Source organism: Tachypleus tridentatus, chromosome 3 (assembly GCF_004210375.1).
Source record: "Tachypleus tridentatus isolate NWPU-2018 chromosome 3, ASM421037v1, whole genome shotgun sequence".
Taxonomy (NCBI): domain Eukaryota; kingdom Metazoa; phylum Arthropoda; class Merostomata; order Xiphosura; family Limulidae; genus Tachypleus; species Tachypleus tridentatus.
The window spans coordinates 20,311,963-20,325,999 of NC_134827.1; the positions used below are offsets into that span (position 1 = coordinate 20,311,963).

At 31.5% G+C, this 14,037-nt stretch overlaps 1 protein-coding gene across 1 annotated transcript in view; it reads right to left on the reverse strand.

Annotated features, from left to right (window-relative positions):
- Positions 1-11,556: 11,556 nt before the first annotated feature.
- The window catches only part of LOC143247927 (solute carrier family 23 member 1-like), a 190,113-nt gene continuing 187,632 nt past the window's right edge, over positions 11,557-14,037 (reverse strand). The window contains exons 7-8 of the mRNA XM_076496477.1: positions 12,488-12,638; positions 11,557-11,649 (exon numbers count right to left, since the gene is read on the reverse strand). Of these exons, the coding sequence (XP_076352592.1) occupies positions 11,557-11,649; positions 12,488-12,638 (244 nt within the window). The remainder of the gene's footprint in view (positions 11,650-12,487; positions 12,639-14,037) is intronic.

Below are 14,037 nucleotides of genomic sequence, written 5' to 3' on the forward strand. Positions count from 1 at the left end.
GATAGCATTTAATAATCTCTGAACAACAAACATCAAAGTTTGTTATTCATTGGTAGAACTGCGGAGCAAAACACTAGTAAATGATCTTCTACCCAATAAAGATGACACTCTTATCCCTGACATTAATATCATGCTATTAGTGTATCATTTCTATAACAGTAATTATTATTATCTACTTTATACATACATATATACGTATAAAACATTATTTTTTACATGAATACTTAATAGCCAAGAAGTAAGTAGAAAATAACGTTTGTATATCAAATAGCTAAATCTCATCGTGCATATATATCACGTGATAAAAACTATAACAACAACAAAAACAAGGTTAGAATTCAATTTAGATGTTATTCACTCAGTAAATTAAACTTGTCCAAACACACAATATTTTAGAATATATACTCTCAATAGAGGATTATGTCGTTGATACAAAATTTCGTGTTTGAGACATATTAACACTCAAACGATCTTTACGATATCAATAGAAATTATAAAAAAAAAAAACTTCTTATTTCTGAAATTAAGTGTTTTCTGTCTGAAAATAAAGATGTTGTTGTTAATAACGTAAAATAAGGAGAATTTACAAAGTTCAATCATAATTTAATACCGGGTCCTGCATGGCGAAGTGGGTTAAGTAGTCTTAAAAGTTACTTTGAAAGTTAATTTCTTCACATTAACGCCCCCGGGTGAACAGCGGTAAGTCTTCGGACTCGCAAAGCTAAAATCATAGATTCAGTTGTCTTCAATGAACCGATGTGGCTTTGCTGTAATAAAACACACTCACGATAACATTAATTTGTTATAAATAAATAATAGCTTTTTTCTACAAAAAGAAATCTATAAAATAAAATCAATGTTTTTGGAAGTCAATTTCTTTTCGCTAAATAATAAATTACTTTATTCTGGAAGATAAGTAAAAATAATCTTCTTTTTTTCAAATTTAATCTGCAAAAAATATTCATTCTTTTGTTCATATTACTTACAAAATGGTATACGCGAGATTTTTAAGCATGCTGCTATTAATTACGTAATTTACTTATCTTTATAAATAAGTATCTCGTTCATACGTTTCAGTCATCCAGTCCTGGAAACATATTTGGGATAAACCTCAGGTTTCACAAACATTCAATGCTTTGATTTACTTGTATAAAGAGAAACCTTTGAGAAGTATTAATAGTGTTCATCCTGTTTTAGTTTTGAACTTTAATAGAACTGACAATGAAATGCAACTGATGATGTAGAATATGTCGGAGAAAAACCACAACGTATTCCTAAACGTCAGTAAAAAATGCCTTATCCTGCTGAAGATATGCAGTAGTTACACAACTTTGTCATATTACCTAAGAAATATTGTTGTTCTATAATCACTAGAAAAGTTCAAAATTATTCCTGAAAAGCGACGAATCAACATTCAAAACAAAAATCCTGTTGATGCTCTTGTCCCAATACCTTGGAAACATTAATATTGCTGGTTGTAGCTACAGTAGAGAAAGTGGATGGAAGATCAAACAGCTGCTCTTTTCAAGCTTTTTCCAATGAGTATAGATTTAAAACACGATTCACACACATTTCGCTTTTATATAAACACAAATCAAAACCTCAGTTATAAATATTATAGTTAAAAAGAAACGTTATCAAAATAATTGAGTGTTGCTCAGAAATCTTTTGTAAGGTTGCAATAAAACAAGGTGGGAAGCACGACAAACATATTATAAAACAAATACCACAAAGCAGAGATACATATATAAGTAATTTATGTTTGAAATGAATATTACAGCAGTATTTCAAAATAAATACTTTTAAACTTGTTTTATTGTTATGTATCACGTGCTTATATTATTATAAATATTTTTAATTCACTTTACCAATTAACTGAAGAGTTAATGTCCACCTTACATTCTATGTTAAATATTTGATTTTTAACATATTCAATAACTATTATTCATGCTCTTGTACCTAAACGAATATTCACTCACATCATAATCTCTGCTAATATACAATTGCTTTGTAGTTTAATTGAAATGTTAATAAGACAAGTGTTTGTTTGTTTAGAATTTTCACACTAATCTACACTAAGGCTATTTTTCTAGCCGACACTAATTTAGCAGTTCAAAAGAAGAAGGAATGCAGCTAGTTTCCCTGATCTAGGATTTAAACACTGTTATCCTTACCTGGATTTAAATTTAATTTTTTTCAGGGCATGTTCCTTTTACATTTATTGGAATTATCAGAGGCCAATGCTATTGATGCGAGTTTCTTCTACTACTGATAGTTTTACCATTCATAAAACATAAAGACATATTGCATAAGTCTTTAACACGAGTCGAACGCCTTAACACACTTGGCCATGCCAGGCATGTCTAAACAATATAACTCTATCGTATTTTTGCGAAAGCATTTTACAACAAATACTGTACCATTGGCGGGGCATTTAGTGTCAAATGATCTAACATGTTTTATTATGATAGCTAAAATACTGTTTTATATGTTCAGAGTAAAGCATTTGATGTATTAAATATTAATAAAATTTTGTTTTACCGTCAACAAAAACACAAAATTCCTAACCATACATATAACACATCTAATAAATCAACCAAACATGGATTTGAAAAATAGTGCATTTCTTTTCATAGAGCTGTTCAGAGCATACAATAATAAATTAATTTAAGAGATATCAGCTTTTAAATTGTATTGATATTTTTATTAAATTCAACTTTTACATGGTTAAATTAAATCCATATACAAAATCTTATAAGTAAAATACCTTCAAATATGTCATGTTTGCAAAAGTAAACTTTAACGAACAACTGCCTTCATAAAATATTTATCGTTGTATTTATTTTCAGTTTTAAAGTCCTTTTAATTGAATGAAATACGAACACAACGTAACGTTTAAAGACGAATGATGTTGATCAGTTAACACTTGAATGTATTAAAATGATCTAATTTTTAAGTATTACTGGCCAGAAGGATGCTAATAAGTTTTTCTAATTTTTCAAAAGTGAATCTTCATGTACTGGATGCCTGAATTTCGGAACTAATGCGGTGATTATCACAGTGTCAATTCAAACAAGTTATCTAACTCTTTGAAAATTAATGTCCTAGCTTCGGGCCACCGAGGGAAAAGGTGGAAACTTGTGATTTTATGAGGAACAAGTTTCGGTAAATTTACAATTTATTAATGAAATACGTATTTTAAATCTTCATTCGAAGAAAGTTTTTATCTTTTCTAACATGTGGCAACCATAGGTTAAACCAACTGTTCTTTGCGGCTCCATAGGCACGAGTTTGCTAATTGATGTATTTCGCAAATATCGTCTTCTGTAATTTCTGTGTATTACAAATATCTGATTTCTAATATGAACACTTCTAAATATAAGTCTGATGCTATTAAACTACTAGAAATACTGTATTTAAGGGTTAAACGATATTAATTATTTCTGAAGTACTTAAATAGTACTATTCGGTAAATTAGTATGTTTATAAAGCAGTTAAACAGGCTCAACCAATTAATTTCACATAAACTACTTTTTAAAGGAGCCCATAAACTTTTTATCTCAATTCTGAAATTTCTCTTTAGGTGTGTGGGTGTGTTTATGAATATCTAGTATTTTTGTCTGTCCTGTGTTAATTCAGTTTTTCACACAGTTCTGGAGTTAACAGGATGAAACGTGATAGAAGAATTCGGGAGGGAATTCGTTATATATATATATAGTGTCGCCTTTGAAAAGAATGGGTAAAATGCCAGCTGAAAATCACCCAAACATGATGAGGGTCTAAGATTGGTTTCTAGGATCGTTGAGACAATTATGGGCATCACTTTTTTGTGTTCCTGTTCCTTCTTGGGATTTTGGGGCGACATGTTTGAAACTGTCTTCATGTCCAAACTCACAACCTAGCAGGATGCAAAGTTTGGTAGATATGCTCGGGTACCACTGAGTTAACTATAGAAATAAATGGGGGTAATTGTGACTTGTGAATCATGAGGAGGAAGAAACAGTTGAGAGGGAATATTGTTTGTTAGTAGTTGAAATAAACCTATCATTGAAGAATTATAACCAGATTTTAGTTGCCCAAAAGCAAAGTTATGAAGTTAGAAAAATATAAACTAATTAATTGGTTGGATATTTATACAGAAAAGTTATTTCATATTGCAAGGCGTTTCGTGAACTCAGCAGACAATAAAATTATAAAATATCACATATCTATTTCAGTAAATCCGAAGAGATGAATATTTAATTTAAATTATTTAAATGTTTTGGACACATAGCTACTCTCATTTGAAAATTTCAGGTTGAAATCGGTTATAAATATCTCATTTTGGAACCTAAAGTTCAAACATTTCGCCATTATTAAGCTATAGTTTTCATTATATATTTTTTGTATGATGTGTGCCTCAGTGACGTAAGAAAATCTGTATGTTTTTATTGTGTCAAATGTACCGTTCAGTGTTTTCTCATAAACAATGCAGCCTTCAGAGGCAAACAACCGACTGTTTAAAGTATTGTTCACGATATAGTATACATAGATATAAGCTGAAATGGGCTAAAGTTTTTAATATAAGAATTGAAAAATGTCTGAAAATGCATTTTTTCGTCTACCACGCACCTATCTGATTACTCAAATGTAACATTGTAAAATACACATCAACAAGTTTAACAAAATACATTTGCAATAAAACATAAAATATTTCCACATCTTTCCATTTTTCGCGTTTAATTATTCTAACTTACAATTCAAGATAGTATAATTTTATGAGGGTTTTAAGTTGTCTTGTGAACTTCATAATAAAATTTGATTCTCTCTAACTGAACAGTTTGTTTGTTTGTTTTTGAATTTCGCGCAAAGCTACTCAAGGGCTATCTGCGCTAGCCGTCCCTAAGTTTGCAGTGTAAGACTAGAGGGAGGGCAGCTAGTCATCACCACCCACCGCCAACTCTTGGGCTACTCTTTACTCAACGAATACTGGGATTGACCGTCACATTATAATGCCCTCACGGCTGAAAGGACGAGCATGTTGGTGTGACGGGGATTCACAACCCTCAGATTACGAGACGCACGCCTTAACACGCCTGGCCATGATGGGCCCAACTATAACTGAACAGATAAATTGGTTCTAATGAGAAAAACCGACCAGGAGATAATTTTTTAAACTGGGAAAGAGAAATTTTATCTACTTCATATAGAATGTTAAAAAATCAGTTTCTGTAACTCATTACGTGGATAAGGGACTGAATCAGGGGACTGGGTATAATCTGTACACTAAGATAAGTTCTCGCTGCGTTGGTTGGTCCAAGGTCTGGCACAAAATACCCACGCTGTAATTACGGTAAGCAACACCTGGAAGAAATATTGGAGTTATATTTCCCTTGGCATTACAAAGAATGGTCTAAACATTATGCATTTTATTTTTATTAAAATTGGTTCAAATAAATCATTAATTGTAATGTATTGTGAGCGAAATTAGATTTATATATAAGTATAAAGATAATGCTCACTTATAAACAAAGTTGACATGTTTAAAAACAAATAAGTAATTTGTAGAATGAGGTGGACATCCACTTTTATTCAATCAGTAACGAAAAATTTAGTGTAAATGTGTATATAATGTTAAACATATGTAGAACATAACTATTGATTTGGTTTGTTTCGAGCTTCACGAGAAACAACACATCTCTGTTTGTCCATAATTTAGCAATGAAAGATTAGGAAAAAGGCAACTAGTCATCACCACTCACAGTCAACTCTTGGAAAACTCTTTTACCAGAGAACAATGGGATTGATTATGACATAATAACTCCTTCAAAACAGAAAAAAAACGATAATGTTTGGTTGACCGGGGTTTCAAACCCTCGACTCTCAAATCCCGAGTCAAGTTCCCACACCACCTTGCCATGCTGGTCCGTATGTAATAATAATGTTAAAGGATATGTAGTTCCACATAGTGATGTGATACGTTTTCCCACAAAAAATACAAATATGCATAGTAATCGTTTTTCTATTACATGTATTGTGATATAGTTGTTGTGGTTCCTATTTTAACATTCCAAGACTGTATGAGAATAAAACCTCATGAAACACAAAAATGATTTTAATATTCTTGATTTGATCAAATCTCATAATAAAAAGTTTAAAGTTGCAGTGACACTAATTTGGAGATTTTATTTAGTTAATTAAAGAAACTTATAATTAAAGTATTAGTATTTGTTTGTAGAAAAACTGAATATACGTGAACCGTATTAAAATGTATACGCACTAGTAAACACTTGAAAAATGGAAACTGTTTAATCTTTAATCCTGTTTCTTTACTGTAGCTATCCAGAATATTAATGAGAATAGCAGAAGAAGAAAAACTGTTCTGAAAACTGAACAAGAACAAAACAAGAATTGGTACCTGAATACTTATTGCTGGAGCACTGATCATCAAATAACCAAAGTTACTTGTTACAACCTGTTCATTATCAGTCTACATCACTAATAACGAAGGTAAAACTTATCTTTGTCTGATATAATTCTCCAAGTTTTCGCTGATGTAAGGCCTAAATCATGAGTATTTATTAATAAGCATACTTTATGTATAACATACTTTCCCTGTATCTTCCCATAAAAAGTGTATGTGTACGATGTTTCTTCAGGTGAATCTCACATCTTCTAGTGATGGTGGTACAATACAATTTCTATTTCTATCAAGTATAATTAATATCCAGATTTTATGTTCATGTTAATTTTAATTTGGACAATAAAGTCACTCAAATACACAAATCACTTCCTTACTCTTATTGCACGCGGACCTATAATCATTCTTATTGATCTTTCAATATGTTTTTCGACGTAAGGACGTTTGTTCCTTCATTCATGACATTCATGGCTAGACAACCATCTTTTCTGCAGGCGAAGCGTGTGAGGTACTGAGAGTTTCCTTCCTCTTCTCTCAAAGACGAATGATTTTAAATCACGCGAGTTAAATGTAGACCTCAATTAGTCTAGCTTTGTTTATATTGTATTTAAACAGCAGCATTTCTCCATTATTTAGACTTCAGCAGATTTATAGACTGATTACTAATGAGATTTTAAGGGGCTGTTACATTTTAGTCTTTGTGGTATTTTAGCTCTGTTTAAAACTGTTTCGATAAATCCTAGGTTTCCTGATCTTTAAAGCCACTTATTTTAGCAATTATAACTTGTTTACTTTTATTGTTTCTATCCTAAAACCCTCACCTTGAACGAATTTATTTTATTCTTTTACCTTTGCTAAAATACTTCTTTGTTGATAAATATGGTCAGTTTTGATATTGAATATCTATATACCTTATATACCCCTCAATGAAACTTAAAATGTAATCGTAGAACTTCTCTTTCTCACATACACTGAACAGTATCTTGATTTCACCATTAAACAATTCCTGAAACTTCCTGTTCCCCGCAGAAAGTTAAACCAATTACTATTTTATAACGTCATTTATGACCAGGTTGATTGAATCGCCATGGGATCCCTCCGGTTATGAAATAGCCAATAGTTTTCTACTATCATGAACGCAAGTGGTTAGAAAACTGCCCACGCTAATTTAAACCTGGCTTTACAAGCACTATACTGATAAAACTTTCTTCCTGTTTAGACAATCAAGTCTCGCTGCGTTGGTTGGTCCAAGGTCTGGCACAAAATACCCACGCTGTAATTACGTTAAGCAACACCTGGAAGAAATATTGGAGTTATATTTCCCTTGGCATTACAAAGAATGGTGTAAACATTATGCATTTTATTTTTATTAAAATTGGTTCAAATAAATCATTAATTGTAATGTATTGTGAGCGAAATTAGATTTATATATAAGTATAAAGATAATGCTCACTTATAAACAAAGTTGACATGTTTAAAAACAAATAAGTAATTTGTAGAATGAGGTGGACATCCACTTTTATTCAATCAGTAACGAAAAATTTAGTGTAAATGTGTATATAATGTTAAACATATGTAGAACATAACTATTGATTTGGTTTGTTTCGAGCTTCACGAGAAACAACACATCTCTGTTTGTCCATAATTTAGCAATGAAAGATTAGGAAAAAAGGCAACTAGTCATCACCACTCACAGTCAACTCTTGGAAAACTCTTTTACCAGAGAACAATGGGATTGATTATGACATAATAACTCCTTCAAAACAGAAAAAAAACGATAATGTTTGGTTGACCGGGGTTTCAAACCCTCGACTCTCAAATCCCGAGTCAAGTTCCCACACCACCTTGCCATGCTGGTCCGTATGTAATAATAATGTTAAAGGATATGTAGTTCCACATAGTGATGTGATACGTTTTCCCACAAAAAATACAAATATGCATAGTAATCGTTTTTCTATTACATGTATTGTGATATAGTTGTTGTGGTTCCTATTTTAACATTCCAAGACTGTATGAGAATAAAACCTCATGAAACACAAAAATGATTTTAATATTCTTGATTTGATCAAATCTCATAATAAAAAGTTTAAAGTTGCAGTGACACTAATTTGGAGATTTTATTTAGTTAATTAAAGAAACTTATAATTAAAGTATTAGTATTTGTTTGTAGAAAAACTGAATATACGTGAACCGTATTAAAATGTATACGCACTAGTAAACACTTGAAAAATGGAAACTGTTTAATCTTTAATCCTGTTTCTTTACTGTAGCTATCCAGAATATTAATGAGAATAGCAGAAGAAGAAAAACTGTTCTGAAAACTGAACAAGAACAAAACAAGAATTGGTACCTGAATACTTATTGCTGGAGCACTGATCATCAAATAACCAAAGTTACTTGTTACAACCTGTTCATTATCAGTCTATATCACTAATAACGAAGGTAAAACTTATCTTTGTCTGATATAATTCTCCAAGTTTTCGCTGATGTAAGGCCTAAATCATGAGTATTTATTAATAAGCATACTTTATGTATAACATACTTTCCCTGTATCTTCCCATAAAAAGTGTATGTATACGATGTTTCTTCAGGTGAATCTCACATCTTCTAGTGATGGTGGTACAATACAATTTCTATTTCTATCAAGTATAATTAATATCCAGATTTTATGTTCATGTTAATTTTAATTTGGACAATAAAGTCACTCAAATACACAAATCACTTCCTTACTCTTATTGCACGCGGACCTATAATCATTCTTATTGATCTTTCAATATGTTTTTCGACGTAAGGACGTTTGTTCCTTCATTCATGACATTCATGGCTAGACAACCATCTTTTCTGCAGGCGAAGCGTGTAAGGTACTGAGAGTTTCCTTCCTCTTCTCTCAAAGACGAATGATTTTAAATCACGCGAGTTAGATGTAGACCTCAATTAGTCTAGCTTTGTTTATATTGTATTTAAACAGCAGCATTTCTCCATTATTTAGACTTCAGCAGATTTATAGACTGATTACTAATGAGATTTTAAGGGGCTGTTACATTTTAGTCTTTGTGGTATTTTAGCTCTGTTTAAAACTGTTTCGATAAATCCTAGGTTTCCTGATCTTTAAAGCCACTTATTTTAGCAATTATAACTTGTTTACTTTTATTGTTTCTATCCTAAAACCCCTCACCTTGAACGAATTTACTTTTATTCTTTTACCTTTGCTAAAATACTTCTTTGTTGATAAATATGGTCAGTTTTGATATTGAATATCTATATACCTTATATACCCCTCAATGAAACTTAAAATGTAATCGTAGAACTTCTCTTTCTCACAGACACTGAACAGTATCTTGATTTCACCATTAAACAATTCCTGAAACTTCCTGTTCCCCGCAGAAAGTTAAACCAATTACTATTTTATAACGTCATTTATGACCAGGTTGATTGAATCGCCATGGGATCCCTCCGGTTATGAAATAGCCAATAGTTTTCTGTACTATCATGAACGCAAGTGGTTAGAAAACTGCCCACGCTAATTTAAACCTGGCTTTTACAAGCACTATACTGATAAAACTTTCTTCCTGTTTAGACAATCAAGTCTCGTTTATAAGCCATGTTTCTTTCTTACCCTAATTCCCAACATCTCCATATCCCATTGACATTCGATCTTGAAGAAAATAATTCTTTACTTTTCCTGGACGTCAATATTAACAAAGAAAATGAAGGTATTTGAACCTATCTTTATCATGAAAGAACTTTTACTGCCCTCTACACCAACGTCAATAATTTTATCCTCAACTTCTTGAAACGTATTCTGGTTAAACATAATTTTTAATCTTTGTTGTATTTATTTTATCTTATGCAAATAAATTAATCTTCTAAATAGCACATGTTAAGTAATTGCTATCCGACTGGTTTACAAACGAAGATTACAAGCAATTTCCTATAAAACAAATTTCAACCACCAGACAATGTACATTTCCACTCATTCTCTTTTTTTACTTTTCGGTTCGGAATCCCTAGCAGTTAAAAACAAAACAATTCTCTTCCTTAATAAAAATAAGTTTACACTCAAATTAAGCTCGTACTGCAGTAAAGTCGCGTACATTGTAAAAACAAGATGTATGTGAACATCTAGATTTTCAAACAGAATTATACCATCTGCTATTTAAACTCAGACATCCATTCATTCATCAACATTCTGAAACTACTGGTCACAATATTTCATTCAACGTTATATCTGACACCACCACAAGATTTTCAGATCTTAATCTCTATATTAAGGAAAGTTCACCTCACCCTTAACGACTCACATTTAGATCTAAATTTGTTCAAAGTTTTCACACTCTTAACTCAGCTGTTCTATAATATATAGATATATATTGTTTTATCCATCCATTTCGGTTTTCTTAATAACTAAGTAAACTAATGATGATATTATTATAAGTTTAGCAATAATCATTTATGCAACACGATTTTCAAGTTTTCCTGAAGATGGAATAAGTTATTCGGAAACGTACAAACCTTGTAAAATAACATGTTTTATGTTTTATTAACCGTCTTCATTTTCGTAACTGAAGTCAATCTTACTCGATACCGGATACATCCTGGCACACAATAAATAATTTTATAACTAAAATAAGAAGAAATTTAAATATTATAGAGTTAGAAATAGCTTCAACTCAAGCAAGAGAAATACGATAAATGTGTATTTTGTAAATAAGTGAAGATATACATAAATGTATTGAGAAAGAATCAATACTAAGCCTAATTCCGAGAACAAATATTTCGGCTTAGTTTATGGTTGGCGGATTTCTTTACCTTTATTTAAGAGCTTCTATAACCTCTTCGCAACAGTTTAGAAAATTTTCAATTACTGAATAATATGCATTCAGTTTTGGTTTCAGATGAAGTGTGGGCTGGCTCTATGGACGAACAATTAATTTTTCAGCTATCGTATCTGAATGACCCCATGAAATGTTTTTTATTTCTTCAGCGAAAGATTTTAATGAACCTTCCATGTTTATCTATAATAATAACAACACACCAAGAATAAGTTCATTATAGAACAAGACTTACATAATTGCTATTCCACAGTTTTTACTAGCTATAGAAGCTGCTTCTTCGAAAAGAGAAAGCCCTATTAAAGATACAGTGGGAATGATAACTTAAGGTGTTAACCACTGAAGCATTACTCCAATAACACCTGTGAGTTCAATAACCATTTCAAAGATGGATGTCAAAATGATAGCGTTTTGTTTCTAGTGAAATATAAGAGAAGCTACATTATAAACAACATAGAGAGAAACTTTTTATAATAAGTCTGTTATGTGCTCACTTAAAGTTTATTTTGGTAAGTATTGATCATAGTTATTGTATATTAAAATTAATAGGTACTCTTACGTATATTTCTTTAAAAAGAAAACTGCTAGAATAGATATCTTATAATATTTTTTTATTAAAATAATACAAAAGTACAGATCGTTGTGGTGAAGTTGTATTTATTCATGTTCATGATAATTTCCTAGGGCAATAAAATCAGAACAATTTAATACTATATTTACTTTCAGTGGAATGGATTATCTCATGCTCAATTGTAAATAGTAATGCTCCAGATAAGAATTATATTAATTTAAATACATGTATTTTTATGTAAGAAACGTATTAGAAATAAAAACTAAGAATACTTGATAAACTCGATCGTAGGTATATCATTCATATAAAAATGTATAAAAACATAGCACGGGCTAAGCCCTTTAAAGAATTACCTTTCGTTCTTAAAATCTGTATATTTTATTGTTTGGTTTTCTTAAGTCAATTGTCCGCGTGTAGCACAGAGGTATGTTTGCGTAGTTACAGTGCTACAAACCAGGTTTCGATGTACGTGGTGGGCGAAGCACCTGTCGCCCATTGTGTAGTTTTGTGCTCGACTACAAACAAACATACCCTAAAGCAATGTATAGAATAAATAGAATGGACAAACGAAGGTGAACAACACGGATATAACTATATATAAGCTGTAGTTATCTTCATATTAATACCATATGCTTAAATAGAATATTGATTATTTTAATAAACTATGTTTGAATAATTTCTCACCTCTCTCATTCTGATTTGCCAGATTTCTTGTAGCTCTTCTTCTGTTGCCGACAACATTTTTTCTTCACTAGGACACTTCCACTGAGGTAAACTCAAAATAGCAAATATCGGAGCCAGAAAGGCAGAGGACGAGCCTTGAATTATTGGAAGTCTACATTAAAAAAACATAAAGTCAGTTCTTCACATCTAAATATTAAAGTAGCTTTGTCCGTAATTGCGCTGTATAATTTAATCGTGAAACAACAAATCGAAGTAATAATAATTAATATATGTACGATCCTGAAATATATATTACAGAATAAAACTTGAAGTAGTATCACCGTTGTACAAAATATTGCAGTATTTTACAGTAAGTGTTTATGGTCAATTTTTTAGCTATCATAAAGTGATGATAAATTTCTCTATATTTTGGTAAAAGAGTTGACCAGGAGTTGGCTGGTGTTGGTGATGACCAGCTCCTTTCCTCTAGTTTTCACTGCTAAATTTGTGACAGCAAAAATGGATAACTTTTGTGTAGTTTTGTGTCATATTCCAAAGAAGGAAAGCCAAACTGTAAGCTATTGTAAAACCTTTCACACAATCACCTTTTCAAATTCTAAGCAATCTATGGTCTTCACTCCCTTTCATGTCTTAGAATAATGGTTGAACGCATGTAACACTAGTACCTAGATCTAATAAGTGTTGTTGACATAGCACAGATAGCCCTTTGTATAGCTTTATGCTGAAGAACTACTACATCAAATATCATATATATACATCTTTCTTCTTGTTTATAATTATTTGAAACCAGACAAACATGCTGATAGGAAATATTCATATCAATAAATTCTTTTAGAATAATGGATTTTCTGAATAGCTGAAAATGGTTTTGTCACGGCTCGAAGAGAGTACTACCAGAACCTCTGTGAAGCTAATGCTATATACCATAAACTCTGCAGAACCAACTTCACAGTTTTTGACAGAAGACAAACAAACTTTAAAGTGATTCAAGAAAAGAATGTTACAAGAATCACGTAAAGGCATTCATCGAAGTAGTTAATTACCATATAACCTAGGGTGATGAGTAGACTACAGTTAATAATGTGAAGTCTATAAATCAGTTGACTAATATTTATATACACATCCTTATCCCAGTAAGATGTAATCTTTCTTCCGGCAGTCTTTGCATAATCTGTTGCACCTGCTCTCATTAGGTAATAGACTGGCCGAGGTATAACTGAAGCAGCTATACCAAAGGTTTTAATAGTTGCACTTAACCAGGGACTGGCTGAGCAGAGGTACTAGCACTTTGTCTATAGGATGCTCTTTGAGTCTTTCAGTGAATGTGGTTTATGCAGCTTAAATCAGAAAGTCCAGTTATTTAAATAGAGTACTGCTGTAACTCACAACTCTGACACCCTTAACTTCACTGCAGGCGATAACATTCAGTATGTGGGTAAAAATATTGACCACAATGTGAGAACCACTGATACCCTCAACACTTATTGGGTATCACAGCCACAATTACTCCTGCAAAGAAAGATACAAGGATTTTTCTTCAAATATCTGTA